A 20,510-nucleotide genomic window follows, 5' to 3' on the forward strand; every position below is an offset into this window, starting at 1 on the left:
TATTTCAGCAGCATTCATCACCTTTATCAGTTCTTAGCTCCCCTTATTGATAATGTCTGGTTTTCTACAAATGGAAAAGTGTATATTAATTCATTGTTATTTAATTATCAAGGGGATATTAATATATTGGTTATTGTCTCCCGGTTGCTCTTCTTCACCCTCAAAGAAGTGGTGAGAACAGCATGAGAGAAGATTTTAAAAGTGTGTAGAACTTATTTCATTTGACATTATGGATGACAACAGGAGATATTATTTCATGGAGGAGAAATCCATGATGCTTTAGAAGGATAGTTTTACTCAGAACACCTGCTTCTAAACAGGAGATCTAAATGTAAAAAACAGAAGACTTGAAAGACATAGGTAACTGTACAATACTTGCCTTTAAACATTTCTGACTGCAGGGTAATACTGCAATTCAACAGACAAGACTATTCATTAATAGAAAATCTTTGGCGGGAGTGGGGAGAGGACATGTGAAGATCTGCAACAGGAATGCTGAAAATGAAAATTAAACACTGTATGTTCTCTTTAATATACAGTCTCCAGTTTATTAACTGTATGAAGGTGATGTTTGAGAATTCCAGTCAGCATTGTAAAACAGCATATTTTGGATTGGGAAATATTGGGACAATGACATTTGCTTTTAGGTTGTAAAATAGAAGCAAAGAAATATTTCTTTTTCTTTTATATAACAATATGCTATTTGGCAAATAAAGTATGCAGCCTCTTCACATTTTTCTCTCCGCACAGAATCTTCTTGGGATCATGGAACTCAGGATCAGGCTGGGGACCGTGTTACACTCCGCCCATCTTTACTACCCATTGTACGGTAATGGAAAATAAAATTGGGTGGAGTGTAAAATTGGGCAGATTAGATTAAAATTATCCCCCTTAAGGCCTCTGTTTAGTACCTTCCAGTACATTGTGTCTGAGCCAGTAAATTCAGAGCACGTAAGCTTGATCCTATATCCTTCGGTGATTGACCCTGTCATTTTCTTTTTATTAATAAGAAAGATTGTTTCCTTGGGATTCCCCACAGAGAGGGAGGGAAAAGCTCAGTTATGTTATTAGGCAGCCAGATATATGGTATTTCTGCAAAGAAGAGGGGGAAATTGATTCACAGCGCTCATCTCCTAGCAACTAGATACAGATAGTACTGGCAAGAGGAACTAGTCACATGTCCTATTTCTCTGTTGCATAAGACCGTGTGGGATGTGACATTTAAAATTGGTAGAAAAAAACTAATACCATACATGCTTTCAATTTTTATCATCTCAAAATAGCCACCCAAATGGCAATAGATTAGCCATTTTTCAAGCTCTCCCTCAATGTTTCGCTATTATACAGTGGATAGAAAATTATTTTGAAAATTATTTGCACTAACCTTTGCTGTCCTGCCATGCTCCAGACAGGTCTGAAGGTCAAGTTTATCATTATACATGGCAACCAGTGGTCTAAAAGAAAAAGAACAGTTAGTTAGTCTGGCACTAGAATTAAACTTGATTACATTGTACAGATGGACATACATTCTAAACACCTTCCTGCCTTCCCAGGTCAAGGGTATATAACTGGAGCAAGAAGAAAGCTTCCTATCTGCCTTTGTTTCTTTGTGCATGTTGACCTATATTGACTGCTGGCATGACAATGCTTCAATTTCAAAATTCTCATTCTTGTCTTCAAGTTCATCCATGGCTTCATCCCTCCCCACCTCTATTACTTCTTCCAGCCCTACAAGCCTTCGAGCCTCCTGTGCTCCTTCAATTCTAGCCTCTTGCACAGGGAGTTTTAATTACCCCACCATCGGTGCCCAAGTTTTCAACTGCCTTGGCCCTAAAGGGAATTCTCCAAGGACATTTTTTAATTCACTACCAAAACCTCTCCACTTCTCTCTTCCCCCTTAAGATGCACCTTTAAAACCTATCTAGTTGACCAGACATCTGTCCTGATAACCCTCTCGCTACTTCGATATCAAAAATGTTTTATTGTTATTGTTCTTGCCAAGTGCCGGGGAATGTTTTGCTACATTAAAGGCACCTTAGAAATGCAAATTGCTGTTATTGTTGTTTGCTCCTCTTCAATAAACTTTTTCCTTCTGCCCTTTTCGTAAGCTTTAATTGCATGTTTCCTAGATTATATAATATTAAATGGGGGTTTGTGTTAACTTGGATTTTTTGCAGTAATTAATAAATCTTTATATTTATGTGGTCTTTGTCAATGAAAAGTTAAATACAGAGAAAGGGAAAGTAGGCACTTATTTAAGAAACTGGCTGAGTGACAGGAAACAGAGTAGTGATAAATGGTTGCTTAACAGGTTGGAGGAAATTCTGTTGTGAAGTTCCCCAGGGGTTAGTGTTGGGACCCTTGCTCTTCTTGATATTTATGAATGACCTATATTGTGGTGTGGAGGGCATAATTCCAAAATTTGCAGATGATACGAAGATTGTAAGTTTTGTTAACTGATGAGGATCGTCTTGAACTTCAAAAGGACAGACATGTTGGTGGATTGGGTAGACAAATGGCAGATGAAGTTCAATGCAGAGAAGTATGAGGTGATTAATTCTGGCAGGAAGATATGGTGAGACAGTATAAAATAAAGGAAGAAACTCTAAAGGAGGTGCAGGAGCAAAGGGACCTCGGTGTATATGTAAATAAGTCATCGAAGGTGGCAGGGCATGTTGAGAGACCAGTTAATAAAGCATATGGTATCCTAGGTTTTATTAATAGGGGCACTGAGTACCAGACTAAGGAGGTCATGTTAAGCCTGTGTAAGACACTAGTTAGGCCTCATTTGGAGTACTGTGTTCAGTTCTGGACACCATACTTGAGGAAGGGTGTGAAGGCACTGGACAGTACAGAGGAAATTCACAAGAATGATTCCAGAGATAAACAACTGTAGCTATGAAGACAGATTGGAGAGATTGGGATTGTTTTTCTTGGAGAACAGAAGGCTGAGAGGAGACTTGATAGAGGTATTCAAGATCCTGAGGGGCATGGACAGGGTAAATAGTGAAAAACTGTTCCCTCTCAAGAATACATCAAGAACTAGAGATTCGAAATAATGGGCAAAAGGAGTAGAACTGGTGAGGAAACATTTTTTCACCCAGAGGGTGGTTGGAGTCTGGAACGAACTTCCTGAAAGGGTGGTGGAGGCAGATTCAATCGAGGTACTCAAGAGGGAATTGGGTTGCTACCTGAAAAGAGAGAATGTGCAAGGTTACGGGGATCAGGCAGGGGACTGGTAAATTGCTCTTTCAGCGAGCCAGTGCAGACTCATTGGGCCAAATGGTCCCCTTCTGCACTGTAAAGGTTCTGTGATTCTGTGAAAATACATATGTCAAAGGGCAGAATCTTCCCCGTTTCGGAGATGGGGGGGGCCCATAAAATGCAGCGAGGCATTCAAAAGTCCATTGACTTCGACGGCATTGGAAAATCCTGCCAGTGGGAGGGGCTGTAAAATTCTGCCCAAAGTCTCTCCAGAAAAGTCCAAACCTCAAGAAATAAGGATAATAATAGTGGCCTTTTGTTTTAATGGTCACTCACTCCTGGTCATCTTAGTACTTGGAATTATTGAAAACTCACTACAATTGATTTCCACGTGAGGAAAGTGAAAGCACTGATACATCTGCATCGCTTTGGCCAAAGCAATAGCTGTACGGACCTAAAACCCCAATTAAATTAGGCGCATGGATTGGGACAAGTCCTTGGCTCTGTATCAACTTTTGAAAGCAAAATGAAATACAGGCACTGGAGAAGGTGTGACACAGATTCACAAGAAATGAGAGCATTTAATTCTCAGGGTAGGTTGAACAGGCTGGGGCACTTGTCTCTAGAAAAGAAGACTGAAGGGTAACCTGATGGAAATCTTTAAGATTGTGGACTGACTAATATGCTGTGGAGTAGGCGTGGGGGGTGGGGGTGGGGGTAGGGGGGTGGGGGGCAGCGGGGGTAGGGGTGTTGGATTCCGCATCCAGAAGTCGGTGGCCTTCCGACTTCCATCCCGCTTTCGGAACATGCCCGATTAAGCACTAATTGGGGCACTTGAAATCGCAGGCCAGGCTTGAGGCCTTCATCCCACCCAATCAGTGCTGGCGGGCGGGACATCCAGCCTCTGACATCATTGGCTGTGACCCACAACATGGTCACTACCAGTAATTTAAAGGGCCCCGGCAAGGGACAATGTCAAGGGACCCAGCAAATGCTGACATTGTTCAGAGTTTGGAAACTCATCGTGACCTCAACGATTTAGTGTGCATTTATTTGAGTTATGCTGTTTCCAAACTTTGCCACTGAGCAGAGGAGGCTTTATTTTTGAACCTGAACAAGTTTTCCACATCTTTGCAGAGGGGATAGTTTTGCAGATTTTCCTCCAGAGACAACTGAGCCATTGGGGTGAGGGGAGAGGCAGGGGAGAACGGCCAAACCAGTCCATCGACTTAACGGCGACTCTCCCAGAGCCCTTCCCCATGCAGGGTCAAACTGATGTGGGCAGCTGATGCCATCCAGTGGGAAACAGAGAAACCTGACCAAAACACTTGCTGCCTGAGAGGAGGTAACTGTGGAGGGCAGCAGTGTTGGGTTAGTGAGGAGAACATGCTCTCAATGCCAGATGAGGCTTAATGACCTCTTGAGGGCAGCCAGGGTGAGTAAGCCTTCAGGGTGTGTTATCTTGTGCAAGTGTGATACAGAGTGCCATCGTGAATGCAGGAGGAAAGTGAGTTTGGCTGGAACTCCAGGGCATCATGATGCAACAAAGACATTGCTGTCAGTGACGATGTCAGTGCGCTCTTCAAGCTTCGGTCCAGTTGGAGGGTGGGTGGGTGGGGGGTTGGCAGAATGTGCACAGCATCTGGACAGCCAGACACTTTGCTAATAATGCATCAGTGGCTTGCCATTAAATAAGCTGAGAATGAGGCTGGAGGTGGGGGAGATGGTGGTCTGTCAAACCTGGTGGTCATGAGAAGGTGGTGTTGCCACTCACTGACACAGAGTCATTGGCAGAGGTGAGATTGGAGGAAGGCATGGATCTGGTGAGATGATAAAAGGCAGAAACTGATAGAAAAGGGGAGAGGGCAAGTGGGAGGTGGATGGAAGTTAGACATGATGCAATGAAAGTGGTTAATATAGTTCCGACACTGAAATACTGGGAAGCTTCAGATGTTGGTACAAGCGTGTATTGTGTCTGCATATTCTCATCTCTCATGTTGAACACAACTAATGTAGCAGAGCTTAGTGACTTTGCGCTGATGTGGCAAGGTCTGTGATGACCACGAATCCCCTCACTAATGTTTCTTTGCCACAGGCGGAAGCTTCTTCAGAGGACCCTCCTCCAGATGCCATGCCACTACTCCCCTCTGAGGAGGAGGAATAATCCTTGAAGAATGCAGCGTCACATCCTTTCTCTGTCTCAAGCACCATCACAGATACTGGCATCTTGGCAAGGATTTGCACATAAGAACAGGCGCATGCACAGTCTGGTGACGGCACTTCACAGTGCCACATGCAGCTACCAGGCAGTGTGGTGGGGCAAATCTCGGGCAGTCGGAGAAGAGTCCGGGGTGATCCAGAGACTATTGCCAAGGCAGATGATGAGCGCTGGAGTTGTCTGTAAGGCAGCAGGTGCTGGATGTCCAGTTTAAGGTCTGTGAAGAGTTGGGGGTGTACCAGAGGGGCTGCGTGCACTGGCCAGGACTGTGGAGATGTCCTTCTAGGCCACGTGCACCCACTCTTCAGAGCGCCAAGCTTCCTCCATGGATAGATGCCGACTGTCCTGGGGGCCCAAAGCAGGTGTATTGCAGACACACTTGTTGGTATGCTCTCCGACCTGCACACCATCACCCTAGCTCTGAGCTCAGGGGCCAAGAGTCAGGGTCACAGGGTGCAGACCCAGTTCCTAGGATCTTATCGGTTGGCAGGGAGGACCAAACAGTCCTAGTGGCAGAGGATGAGCAGCAGCTGCTGCCATCTGGAAGCACCTCTCAGGGCACTTCTGATGGGGGCAGCATCTCCTACGTCCATCCACCATTGACTCGGTCCCCATGCAGTGCCACGTCAACAGAAGATCCTCCTGCCTCTCAACAGGGGTCTTCTAATATGGTGAGCTGCTCAAGACTGCAGCCACACAGAGAACGCCCGCTGAAGACATCCAGGGCAAGGGAGGTGGCAGATCAGCAGCCTCTCTCCAGTGGAAGAGCAAGCGAGGGGGGAGCACTGCGCCAGAGCACTCATAAATGCATCAAAACGAAATCACAGTAGTCACCAAGAAGGACACATGGGTGAGTAGCTTATTCCTGTGAATATAAATAATCACTGGACATTTGTAAATAAACCGAGACCTCACTGTCCCTCATGCTGATGTTTTTATACCACCCTGTGGCTGTGGGCCTTGTATTGGGAGATAGACAAAAGCTTGATCATATCGATGCAGGGCAGGATGCCTTGTGTGTTAATGTTTGGAAAGGGTAAATGTGCTGACGTGACAGTGACATCAGTGTCCACAGTGCACATGGACAAAGGTTTGGACACATAGCATCCACAAATCTCTGATGCCGGGGCTTCTGAGGCTATTGAAACCTTTGCCTTATTAAGGCATCCCTGGTGTCATGGCCATCCATGCCATCAAGACCAGGGCCTTCAACCTGAACATCGCCATGTTCCCTCACCTCATCCTCTGAGGAAAGGCTCCTATCTGCCATGCCCTCATCCTCCAGGGCATCCCCTCTTTGGATGGCAGGGCTAAGGAAGGCGCAGCACACCATGACCGTCAGGGACACTCTTGAAGGAGCGTACAGCAAAGCCCCTCCTGATCTGTCAAGGCATCTGAGCCTCATTTTCAAGAGGCTGATGGTCTGCTCAACAAAGGCCCTGGTGCTTCCCTGGCTGTTGTACCTTCTCTCAGCTTCTGTTCTGGGTGGCCTCACAGATGTCATTGGCCATCTCTTGTCACCTATAAGCCATCCATCCAGGGCTTCAGGGCTACCGAATATGCCTGTGAGTTTTGAAGAATGAAGGAATTGTGACTGCTGCCCGGGTACCTGGTGGGCGCCTGCATGATCTGGTGATGGCAATCACAGACCAGCTGGATGTTTCAACAAGTGGAAGCCCTTCCTGTTGATGAAGGTGCAGGGCTGTCCAGCAGGTACCTTTATGGCAACATGCATACAATCAATGGCTCCCTGCTGCCTGAAAGGAGCCCGTTACGAAGAAGTTGAGCATGACAGTGACCTTCAAAGCTACAGGCATCGAGTAACCCTCCCCAAACAGTCGGAGGAGATTGCCCCTGCGACCATCTCATAGAGTCATGTGACTGTGGCTCTTGTGAGCCTGATCCTTCTCTTGCATCGAGTCTCTGACATCTGCAGATAGCGCAGACTCTGCCCGTACACTTGAAGGGCTGCATAAGGCCTTTTAAACCTCTGCTGAGGATGTATGATGCCTTCAATTACCCTCTGGGTCTGGTGCAGCTCTGGCCCTACATGCACCACCAGTGCATCCTGGACCTCCCACTCTGCCCTTCTTCTTCTCACTCTCAACTGGAAGTTGTGTCTCCCACCGAGACCACAACGCCCATTTTTCTCAGCTACTTTAAAGCCTTGGGTGATAGACAAGAAATAAATAGAGCATTCAGCAGGCAGATAAAAGTCCTCTAATTAATCTAAGTTTTAAATGGAAACTCTGCTCCTTGAATGAAGCACTCCCAGCAGTTACAGGACCCTGAGCTGCCAGGATGAGACTTAGTGCTCACTGAAGCTTTTAAACTCACCCTAACAAGCTTCCTCATAAAAATTTAGGAACCCTCCATGGCATAAAACAGAGTCTGCAAGCGTATTATTGCTGAGACAATGTATTATTGGAGTCAATTGGGTCGTTAATGACCTTGAAACTGACTTAAATAAAATTTTAATAACGCGGACGGGCTATGCATTTTTAAGCCCACCCACCTGCTGTATTACACAAAACTGGAGCAATGACGTCGGGAATATGACCCAATGTCATCACGTCTAATAACACATTGGGGATAGGTGTGGGGAACACTCCTGATTTGGGAGTGGATTATTCAGACCTATGAAGGGGTTCAATAATCCAATTGAGATTTCATGTGAAACCTCTTTACTCAGTGAGTGGTGAGAATATAGAACTCGCTACTACAGGGAGTGAGTGAAGTGAATACATTTCAGGGGAAGCTAGATACATACATGGGGGAGAAAGGAATAGAAGTATATGTTGATGAGGGGAGATGAAAAGGGTGGATGGAGACTCATATGGAGCATAAATACCGATACTGATTCCGTGATTGGACAACATTTGCTAGATAAGTTACAATGTGCTAAGAATTATGTTCACGATCAATTTAAGATTGTCAGTTGTACTCGCAGTGTGGTGTATTTGAATGTATTGGAAGCTACATATATTAATACACAGGGCCCTGGTTCTTTGCAGACAGAAACAACATGTACACACATTGCACCTGTTTCAGCTAAACAAAATAAGTGACAGCCATTCGCTGACTCATTCTCACTGTCTTGACCAATCAGGGTCAAGTTGTCTGGTTTAAATTTCAAATAATGCTTGGCAGTTAACTGTTAGTCACCATCAACTGGTGCATTCTCCATGGCAACGCCTCCAACAATCAGAGTCTGCTTGCTAACCAATCAGCATTCTCTTCTCATATCGTATAAATATGTTGCTTCCCCCTGACATTTATATTTTCTTGAAAATTGTCCTGATGAGTGCAAGACAAAAAGATTCAACAAATAATTTTTATTTTTTCAACAATACTTAGTTTGATGTATCAGTTAGCGTTTGATCTATGTTGATTTTAGTTTGTTTGTCATAGTAAAAGTTTTAAATAGACTTGTCTTATTTCCATTGGTCGTTTGGGAAATTCATCTCTTTTAAAAAGTTATTAGGGGATCGTTACAATGGCCACTAATCTCTTCAGTGCCACTGGAAGTGCCATCCTTGTTCTGCACTAAGGCTGCAGGTCTGCCTGCAACTGATGGTAGATTTCAGTGGGTACCTCCTTAGTGAAGTGGAGGTGTTTAATGCAATATTCCTCTCTGAAGTTGAGATAGGAGAATTGCTTCCTGAATGCCTTGGATGAAATGACGTCCTGGCAAGAACACTTGCCTCCCTCCTCCTTCTCCTCCTCCCTTTTCAAGCTGCTTGTTCTGCTCGGTGTCACCTCTGCTTATTCTCTATGTCAGGCTGCAGGATAAGGAGGATGAAAGCAGCACCCACGCCTGGAAGCAAGTGGTCTCAGCAGAACTCTTGAAATGAAAACCAAAGTTTTCACCTTCCCTGTGGACCTCACCAACTTCAAATGACAATACAAGCCATCAAACATTTCTATTAACAGCAGCAGCCCGTAGAAATCAAACACCAAATAAATCAAGGGTGAGTGATGACCCTTTTAAAAAATGTTGGGCGTGGTTCTTCCTGCTGCTGAATGCATGTTCAGCTGTTCAAAATAAAGAAAGGGCATTAAGTGGAGTGTTGAGGTTGAAAACGGTACTGTTAGAATCATATGACTGTTACACTCTGACTGACATCATGATCCTGCCTATCCTATTTGCGGCACTTGCTCACCGTGCTGGCACCAGCAACGTACCCAAAATTACTTCTGGTAACCTGCCCATTTTAGGCAAAAACACAGTAATTGATTAAAACTATCAACTGGTAGCAATGTCAAAACAACTTATAGTGCTGGTTAAAAAGAGGTCAGGAGGCAATCTTAGAAACAGTCCAGTTTGGTTCTCTCTCTGACCTTCTCTGAGGTACATTATTCCATGCAGAGACTATAGACAGCAAAATTAGAATTATATAGGCTGTGGGCTGGATTTAATGCTGCCATCGCAGACTCACTGGTAGACTGTAAGTTGCCAGAGGCCTGGCATGGGTTCATGGCAGCCAGTTGAACCCGATCCATCCAAGGGACTGGGTCCAGTGCAGGAATAGGATGAATGATTTTCTTTGCACCGATAGGGCGGGTTTGAGTGACAGACTGGCAAAAATGGATTAAGGGTGGGTGATGACAGAGGGTCATTTAATTATTATGGGCTTGGACAGGCAGTGACATGTACACTGTGTCCCCTCACCAGCTTTCCAAGCTGCACTGGTTGCATGTGTGTGTTTCATGGGATTCTGATTCTCCCTCTCCACGTTAGCCACCTTCCTTGAGAGCATGAGTTTTGGAAGGACAGATAGGAATCGTCACACCTCATGGGACTAGGGGACAGTCTAGCAGTAGGAGATTCTCCTCATCATCATTTGAAGCTTCACTAACTCTCCTCTTATGCATGTAAGACAAAATGCCAACAAGAAGGAGTGGATGAAGACTGGGAGTGATATGCAGGTAAAAGACATTGACCAACACTGAGCTGGAATCAATGGAGCTGGCAAGGGAACAGGGATGCTGAGTTTGGAGTCAGGTGTGGAAAGTGAGGAAGATTTGCATTTATCCATCAGCTCTGGCTACGATGGCAGTGCACTACATCCATAGATGGGAGTAGACCATTCATTCTTCACTCGAGTAACTGTGTTTGTGCTTCCTTTGCAGATTCGACTGCTGCAGAGACTTGGGAGCAGCTGGGCTGTACACCACCTCTGACCTTATCTGAGGACAACAGTCCCAATGACTCTGAGGATGCAGCGTCACATCTCTCCCCATGCACCCAGCACCAGCATGATGCACACAGCTCAGTGGGGAATCGATTGCAAATCGGCCCTGAGTCACATTCTGGTGAGCGCATCACAGCTACACAGATGCAGATGACTGAGGCAGTGACAATCAATGGAGTGACACAGACCACTGACAGTCAGAGGAACATTGGAGGCTAGGCTTCTGCTATGCCCCGGCTGAAGGGCCTCTGATGATGGCCACATTGCTAGAGTTTCAGGGGCAAACAGGGGTGGAATTTGGTGGCACTTCCTGAGGCATTGGGCAGACATGCACAGTCAATGGGGAATCCACCCAGGCCATGACCTCTGCCATGACACAGGTGGGTGAGTGCATTGCTTCTTCCAAGGAGAGGTAGACCCAGAAGACCACACAGTGGATGCCTAATGTTAGTGTGAACCTGTAGACCATCGCTGGCACCATGACCATGATGTTGCAGTGGCCCAACAAGAAGTGGACGGTGCCTGTGGACATCTTTCCAGGAGCACATCCACACATGGAAAGCAGGGAGGTGCCACCCCGCATTGAGAGTAGTGAGGAGCGGATGGTGGAAAACCTCAAGGGTACTTGTCAGGGCACTCGATGGTAGCCAGCTGCTCCCAACCCCTCTGCCAGTGACTCAAACTCCTCCAGCAGTATCAACAACAGAAGAGGCTCTTGCACCAGTAGTGGAACTCTCTGCCAGCCTTGGTCCATCCAGCCCTGCGGCATCCAGAGGCACCCACCACAGTCAACAAAAGGCTCAGGGCATGGGGAGAAATAGGTTGCACCAAAGTTGTCGCAAACATTTTAAGAAGGAAACATAAACACATCACTGTGGCACTGGGGTTTCTTTGATTTTGCCAAGATTGTTCTGTGTATTTTGAATCAAACCTGGTTGCGTTTTTCAGATCTGTGTGATCCATTCTGATTTCAGGTAGGGTAAGAATGGGGGGTTGGGGGGGGGGATGCTGCCATGCAGGTGTCTGAGATGCTCAAGAATTTTCTTGCCCCAGCAAAGCCAAGGGACATGATGCTGAAGGACATTTTGATTAAGCTTGACCAGCACGACAATCCCAAGCCATTGGAGATTTCAGAAAGCTATCATTTTGGAACAAGGAATCAGCCGCCCACTGAGGACATTGGGGAGTTTATTGTGGACTTGAAAAAGCTGTCGATTCATTCATTTTTGCAGAATTTTAAGAGCGAGTCCTGTGTGACAGATTTGCTTATGGCTTAAAAAGTGAGCGCATTCACAGTATGTTGATGATATTGCCAAAGCTGACTTTTGCCATAGCTTGTCAAACAGCATTGTCCATGGACATGGCAGAATGCGACTCAAGAGCAGTTAGAGTTAACAACCAGCAGTTGTCTGCTTAAGTAAATAAGCTGCAGCTGAGTAAGCAGAAGGCCGCAACAATGGCAGCTGGTGGAACCCACTGGGGTAGGAGCAAGCGTACAACAAAGTCCTGTTACCGGTGCTTAGGTCAACACTGGGCGCAGAATTGTCCATTTGCGATGGCAGAGTGCTAGACTGCAAGAAGAGGGGTTAACTTGCCAAGGCATGTCGGAAGAAGGTCAACGGAGAAAATGCTGACAAGAAGGAACGTCAATTGCTGCATATGGTTGTCGAACGACAGAAGGCTGATGAGGGGTCAGTTAAGACCCAGATGATTAGAAGCACCAGGATGCCCAGTGGAAATTTGCAGGGCATCTTGGTCCAAGTAATGTTGGATGGAGGTCTGGTAGACATGGAAGTTGACATGGATTCATCAGTTAGCGTGATTCCTGAATCGCAGTATTGTGAGAAGCTGTTAACATTAGCTGGAAAATTTGCGAACAGAGTTATGCAGTTATGGAGGAAAATTTCCATAATTGGAATTGAGTCGGTTCCAGTCACATAAAATGAGCAATGCGCAAATTGCCCATTATTGTTATGAAAAAACAGCCTTTTTAGGAAGAAATTGGTTAGCAGCGCTCAAGTTAAATTGGAACTTTTTCATACTGAAGTGGAATTCACAACACAAGATAACATGGTGGTCAATCGTCCGATGGTGTTTAGCGAGACTGGCAAAACGATTCAAGTGTGCAAGGCTGACGTACAGGTTCAGAGGAAAGCAAGGCCAGTTCATTTCAGGTCGTGTCCAGTATCCTACGCTCTTAGACAGAAGGTAGAGGAAGAATTGAAAAGACTTGAGTCTGAGAAAATTACCTCTTGAGGAGAGCAGAGTAATTGGGCTACTCCCATTGTGGTCATGCCACATACAAATCTGAAGAAACGTCAGTTGACATTGGATCACAGACTGGTGAACTTTCTGCTTACCTATCGTAACACCCCTCACAATATTACTGGCAGAACGCCAGCTGAATTGTTTCTTTTAAGACAGCCCAGGTTGAGCTTTACATGGCTGAAGCCATATTTAGCACAGTCAGTAGAATAGAAACAATCAAGACAGAAAGAGAGTCTTGATAGGGATACAGTGAGAGGAAGGCGAAAGTCGGGCAGAATCAAAATGGGACTGATAAATCGGATAGTTTGAATACGAGTCGAATACCAATAGTCACTCCAACACAAGTCATGTCAGAAATTAGTTCAGACCCAGGTTCAGAGGCAAACAGACATGTCTGATGAAGTGGAAAATTCAATTGTAGGTCAAGGACAAAATCAATCCTTGTTGGAGAAAATTTCTCTTCAAACTCAGTTCAAGCGGGTCAAGGTCTTTCCACAAGTTCTGAATGTTTGGGTCAGGAAAGGAGATATCCCCTTAGGAAGAGGAAACCAGTGGTTACTTTTGATTTGTTAATAAGGGAAAACAAAGAAATGTCTTAAGATTGTGTGGAAATCAAACATCATAACTTTTTCATTGAGGGGTGGGTGGGGGGGACCTGTAATAGTGTCTTGTCACCACTGTGAGTATAACATGTAGATAAGAAAAAACAGATTAAACCAGTCTCCATGTTACCCAAGTCCATGTTGTGCACAGACGTGATTTTATCCACAGAGATGATCACACACTATCTGGGCATTTAAAGATTAAAATCCCTTTTGGTTTATGAAAGTAGCCGGCTGATCAGAGAGTGCCTTGATGACGACTTGTGTGCAGTGGAAGAGCCCCTGCAGTGGTGGAAATTCTGCCATGGTCCTCATCTGTGCAAAATTTTATTAAGTCACCAGTACTCTTGAAAACAGCACTGATGACTTTCTTGATGTAGCTGTGTGTGTGGCTGCCTATGAAATCCCAGATAGGACCCTGGTCAAACCCTGGAAGGAACCACTGGCACAGAAATTCAGCATGGCTGTCACTTTAAGCACGGGGTTACCACCCCATAGCCCCTCAGGTGAAGGTTGGCCTGCATGAGGGCGCATAGCTGAGTGACAGTCTTGAAAGAGAGGCAGAGTCGCCGCTGGTGCTACCTCTTAGCCATCAGAAGGCAAGTTAAGCATGTGGAAAAATCTCTAGGCTAGGTTTGGGTGCCATCTTGTGTGTCTCCCCTGCTGCCTGGCCACTTGCTCTGGAGTTGCCTCCTGCGGCTGCTGCTGAGGGACCTGTTCTGGTGCCTCTGCATCAATGTCCTAATGAACATCACGGACACCCTCAAATCCAAGTGGATTGAGCATTACAGGATGAATTCATTCTATTGCTAGTCCCTGCAAAGTGAAACCACCACTTTTGTGCTGCCATTTCAAGAAGCAGACTTCTACTCCTGCACTGAGCGCCGATACTTTAAAGGCCTGGCCCTCTGACTGCCAGAGGTCAGCTTCCTGAGATAGGCTCCACTCCCACACATCTCCAGCCAGTCCTCCGGAGCTTCAAATTATTCAGGCTGGATCAGAACACAATGATGGGCTAACCTTCTATGCAGATTAGGTCTAAACTGACACCAGCTCAGGCAGATCTTCTTATAAGTCGCCAGGTTTAGCTGGGCAGGTTTCCGCAGCCACGGGACACTAATGGGATTTTCATGTAATGTGGAAGGCAGAACTAAGTCGCGGCAAATTTGACTTTAAGTTACTTTAACGTGCTTATTAATGGGCTTAATTACCTTCCCGCTGCAAGCAGGTGACTTTCTTGCATTGATAGCATCCTGCAGCTGACACGTTTCTGGGAGGTTTTCTCACCACTGGCAACCAGACACGCAGCTTCCCACATGATGAAGTCTCCCCAGCTGCCATAGTTCCCACCATGGTGGGCTGGTTTAAATTGTGCCCTTTTTCTCAGTGTTTCTCCCCCACCTCCCCATGCATGGTTCCTCCCCTATTGTTCAATGCACTTCTAAAGGGCATTCTAGAATTTAGTAACATGATTTAATTTTAAACGCTTTCATATTGCTGAAAAGAGAGACATGTTGCTGAAGCTTTTCGTCTTGTATTTGTCAGGAAAAGCACGAGTACCAAAAAAAACTTAGTGGAAGACGAAAAGCTTCGCTAACATCTCTCTTTTTTCAGCAGTGTTCACGTTCTGTACTACCAAGCAACTATTTAAATACTTCTATTAATTTCACAATTACTTAAGTAAAGTGGGGAAAATTAAACAACATTTGCGTTTATCCACATTTAATATGCCATAATTTGCTAAAGGAAAGCAATACCGGCACCCCCCCCACATATTTTTTTTTAAGAGGTACTCTCCTCATGTTCATAGAGATCTTTATCCTGTTCACTGAATAGCTCCTCCTCGTTTAGAGGCATTTAAGCTTTCCAGAAACCCAGTTTACAGAAGCATTCTCCCTAACAGATATCCTTCCCACTTCTGTTCCTGGCTGCAGCTCTAATTCATGCAGGTATATCATTACTGGACCATCATTACTGTGTGCTGAAGGAGGAGTTCTTGATCTTCATCAGGCTATTAGGAGGTGGAAATGCCATGTTCCCCTAGCCAGATCCCTTAAGGCAGTAGATTTGCCCTTGTATATAGGAACAGAGGAGCAGAAGTAGGCCATTCAGCCCACCAAACCTGCTCCACCATCCAGACAGATCATGGCTGATCATCTACTTTGACATCATTTTTCCCCGCTATCTCCATATCCCTTGATGTCATTGGTATCCATAAATCTATCGACTTCTTTCTTGAACATGTTCAGTGACTGAACTTCCACAACCCTTTGGGGTAGAGAATTCCAAAGATTCACCACCCTCTGAGTGAAGCAATCCCTTCTCATCTAAGTCTCAAAAGGCCTGCCCCCTTTTCTGAAACTGCCCACTGGTTCTAGACTCACCAGCCAAGGGAAACATCCTAACTACATCCACCCTGTCACACCCTGTAAAAATTTTGTAAGTTTCAATAAGATCACCTCTCATTCTTCAAAACGATAGGTAATTCAGACCCAGCTCTCCAATCTCTCCTCATAAGACAATCTCCCCATCCCAGGGAATAGTCTGGTGAATCTCCATTGCACTCCCGCTATGGCAGGTACATCCTTGCTTAGATAAGGAGATCAAAACTACATGCGATATTCCAGGTGTGTTCTCACCAAGGTTCTATAAAATTGCAGCAAGACATCTTTACTCTTGTACTCAAATCCCCTTGCGATGAAAGCCAACATAACGTTTGCCTTCCTAATTGCTTGCTACATCTGCATGTTAGCTTTCAGTGATTCATGGACAGTGATACCCGGGTCCTGTTAGACATCAACACTTCTCATCATCTCACCATTTAAGTAATATTCTGCCTTTTTGTTTTTTCTACCAAAGTGGTTAACTTGACACTTATTCACATTATATTCTGCCTGCTATGTTCTTGCCCACTCACTCAGCCTGTCCAAGTCCCCTTGAGGCCTCCTTGCATCCTCCTCACAACTCACATTCCCACCTTGTTTAGTGTCATCAGCAAATTTGGAAATGTTATATTTGGTTCTCACATCCAAATCATTTATTCAGGTTGTGAACAGCTGTGGCCCCAGCACTGATCCTTGCGGTACCCCACTAGTAACAGCCTGCCATCCTGAGAATGACCCATTTATTCCTGCTCTCTGTTTTCTGTCTGTTAACCAATTCTCAATCCATACCAGTATATTACCCCCAATTCCATGTGGTCTAATTTTGTTTACTAACCTTCTGTGTGGGATCTTATCAAAACCCTTCTGAAAATCCAAATGTACCACATCTACTGGTTCTCCTTTATCTAAGCTACCGGTAACATTCTCAAAAAACTCCAAAAGATTTGTGAAATATGATTTATCATTCATAAATCCAAGTTGATTTTACCCAATGATATCATTATTTTCTAAGTATCCAGTTATCATATCCTTTATAATAGATTCGAACATTTTCCCTACTACTGATGTCAAACTAACAGGTCTGTAGTTGTCTGGTTTCTCCCTCCTTCCCTTCTTAAATACTGGGGTTACATTTGCTATGTTTCAGTCTGCAGGAACCTTTCCAGAATCTACAGAATTTGGAAAGATAAACGTCCACTATCTCCATAGCCATTTCCTTCAAAAGATCATCTAGTCCAAGGAATTTGTCAACCTTCAATCCAATTAATCTTTTGTGTGCTAGCTGTTTAATAATACTAATTCTTTTCAGTTTCTCATTTTCAGAAGTCCCTTGGTTCCCTAGTATCTCTGGGATATTTTCTGTATCTTCTTCTAAAGGAGACAGACACAAAGCAATTGTTTGATTTCTCTGCTATTTCCCTATTCTCCATTATAAATTCTCCTGTCCCTGCCTGTAAGGGACCCATATTTGTCCTTGCTAATCTTTTCCTTTTCACATACCTATAGAAGCTTTTACAGTCTGCCTTCATGTTCCTTGCTAGCTTGCATTCATATTTTCTTTTCCATTTCTTTATCAGTTTCTTGGTCCTCCTTTGCTGGATTCTAAATTACTCCCAATTCTTGGGTTTACCACTTTTTCTGGCAACGTTATAAACCACTTCCCTTAATCTAATGCAATCTTTAACTTCTCTTTGTTAGTCATGTTGATTTACCTTTCCTGTTGGGTTTTTTGTTTTAGAAGAATTAATATTTGTTGTAGACCATGTAATATTTCTTTAAATACTAGCCATTGCCTGCCTCCTTTCAAATCTTTTAATGTATTTTCCCAATCCAGCGCTGCCAACTTGCCCCTCATACCTTCATAGTTTCCTTTGATCACATTTAAGACCTAGTTTCAGAATGAACTATATCACTTTCAAACTTAATGTAGCATAAGCTTAGGTTGCAAAGGTTCATTTGCCACCCCAGAAAACAAAAGCTATAGACATTTGTGTACAGTGCACACACCTGCTATGGTTCTGGCAATGAGTAGTGTTGTTTGATAGCTGAGTGCTCATGGGAGCCCAACGTCTCTTATTGGAACTTTTATGTCACTGCTACTTATTTACTGAACACCCGGTTAAGTCATCAAATCTAGAGCTCATCATTTAAAGTTAAACATACATTATTTCAACATGCGAAAATTATTAGCACATGAGCAATTGCCATAGGATGAATAAGATCAGAGAATTGAATGCGTGGTGCAAAGATTGGTGTGGGAGAAATTCATGTGGTATTGGCGCAAGTCCTGGGGAAAGAGAGAGCTGTTAAGTTGGGATGGGCTTCGCTTGAACTGTACTGGGACCCGTGTCCAAGCGATTCAAATAACAAGGGCTGTAGAGAGAGCTTTAACCCAAAAAGAATTGGGGTAGGGGAGATAAGGGTTAAGGTGAGGGGAGTTTTAGAAAGTTAATGAAAAAGGTCAAGGCAATAGTGCAGGGTAGTGATATGGGCAACGATAACTGGCGTGTGACAGGAAGGGACAGATTGTAGAAATGTATGAGTGCATCAGCAAACAGGGTGAGGATGGGGAAGCATGATAAAAAGACGGAATTAAAGGCTCTTAATTTGAATGCATGAAGCATTTGTGACTAGATGGATGAATTGATAGCACAAATAGAAACAAATAGGTACGATATGATAACCATTGCAGAGACATGGATGGTAAGGTGACCAAGGCTGGGAATTAATATTCAAGAGTATTTAACATTTTGGAAGGGTAGGAAGAAATGAGAATGAGGTGGGGTAGCTCTGTTAATAAAGGATACAATCAATTCAGTATTGAGAAATGAATTTGGCTCAAAAGACTACAAAATAAGTTACTGGTGGGGAGTAGTTTATAGGCCTCCCAACACTACAAAGTATAAATCAAGAAATAATGAAGGCTTGTAAGAAAGGTACTGCAAAACTGCAGATAATTTTAATCTTCATATAGTTTGGACAAATCAAATCAGCAAAGTGTATTTGGGGCAGCTTCTTAGAACAATAACTCATGACACCAACCAGGAAAAAGGCTATTTTAGACATGAAATGAGATAGGATTAATTAAAAGATCTCATAGGAAAGGATTCTCAAGGGAAGAATGATCATAACATGACAGAATTTCATATTCAGTTTATGGATGAGAAAATTGGGTCTGAAACTAGAGTCTTAAACTTAAATAAGGACAATTACAAAGATATGAAGACAAAGTTGGCCAAAGTAGACTGGGAAAATAGGTTAAAAGGCAAGCTGGTAGATAAGCAAGGGCAGACATTTAAGAAGATATTTCATAATTCTCAACAAAGATATATTCCATTGAGAATGACAGCCTCTCCAAGAAGGATGAACCATCCATGGTTGACTAAGGAAGTTAAGGATGGAAGAATAGGTGTACATGGCTGCAAAGATTAGTGGTAGCTCAGAATATTGGAAAAAAAAATTAGCAACCAGCATAGGATGACAAAAAAACAAGATATTAGAATATGAAAGTAAACTAGCAAGAAATATAAAAACAGATGGTAATAGTTCCTTAAAGTATATGAAAAGGAAGAGAGTAACTAAAGTAAACATTGGTCTATTAGAGGATGAGACTGGGGAATTAATGGGAAACATGGAAATGGCTGAGACTTTAAACAAGTATTTTGTATTTGTCTTCACAATAAAAGCTTCCCAATAATAGTAAAAAGTCAAGGGGCAAAAGGCAGCCAGGAAATTAAAAGAATCACTATCATCAGAGAAAAAGTAATAAGAAAGCTAATGGGACTATAGGCTGACAAGTCCCCTCAGCTTGATGACCTGCGTCCTTGGGTCTTAAAGGAAATGCCTGCCAAGATGGTGGATGCATTGGTTGTAATCGTCCAAAATTCTGGGAAGATCCCAGCAAATTTGAAAACTGCAAATATAAAGACCCCCTATTCAAGAAAGGAGGAAAACAGAGAGCATGAAACTATAGGCCAGTTAGCTTAACTGGAAAATGCTAGATCCATTATTAAGGAGGTAGTAGCAGAACATTTAGAAAATCATAACACAATCAAGCAGAGTCAAAATGGTTTAATGAAAGCGAAATCATGTTTGATATATTTTTCAAAGTTCTTTGAGAATGTAACACACAGGGTGGATTAAAGCGAACCAGCAAGTGTTTTGGATTCCTAAAAGGCATTTGATAAAGTGCCGCATAAGGGTTACTACACAAGATAAGAGCTCATGGTATTGGGGCAGTATACTGGCATGAATAGAGGATTGGTTAACTAACAGGAAACAGAGAGCTGGGATAAATGGGTCATTTTCAGGTTAGCGAACTATAACTAGTTAGGTTCCATAGGGATTAGTGCTGGGACCTTAGCTATTTACAATTGATATTAATGACATGGCTGAAGGAACCAAATATATTGTAACCAAATTGGTTGATGATACAAAGTGATAGGTATGAAAGAAAGCTGTGAGGAGGACATAGAGAACTGGCATTGGAATACAGATAGTTTAAGTAAATGGGCTAAACTTTGGCAGATGGAGCACAATGTGGGAAAATATGAAGTTGTCCACTTTGAGCTTGACAGGGTGGATGCTGAGAAGATATTTCCTATCCTGGGTAATCTAGAACTGGTGTGGGGTGGGGGGG

The 20,510-nt window shown here is 43.8% G+C and overlaps 1 protein-coding gene across 5 annotated transcripts in view; it reads right to left on the bottom strand.

Annotated features, from left to right (window-relative positions):
• Positions 1-20,510, bottom strand: part of dnmt3ab (DNA (cytosine-5-)-methyltransferase 3 alpha b) — a 620,530-nt gene that overhangs the window by 44,538 nt on the left and 555,482 nt on the right. For all 5 annotated transcript variants that reach the window (XM_041188736.1, XM_041188735.1, XM_041188734.1 and 2 more), the window contains one exon: positions 1,385-1,454. In XM_041188736.1, the coding sequence (XP_041044670.1) occupies positions 1,385-1,454 (70 nt within the window). The remainder of the gene's footprint in view (positions 1-1,384; positions 1,455-20,510) is intronic.

Source organism: Carcharodon carcharias, chromosome 5, assembly GCF_017639515.1.
Source record: "Carcharodon carcharias isolate sCarCar2 chromosome 5, sCarCar2.pri, whole genome shotgun sequence".
Taxonomy (NCBI): Eukaryota; Metazoa; Chordata; class Chondrichthyes; order Lamniformes; family Lamnidae; genus Carcharodon; species Carcharodon carcharias.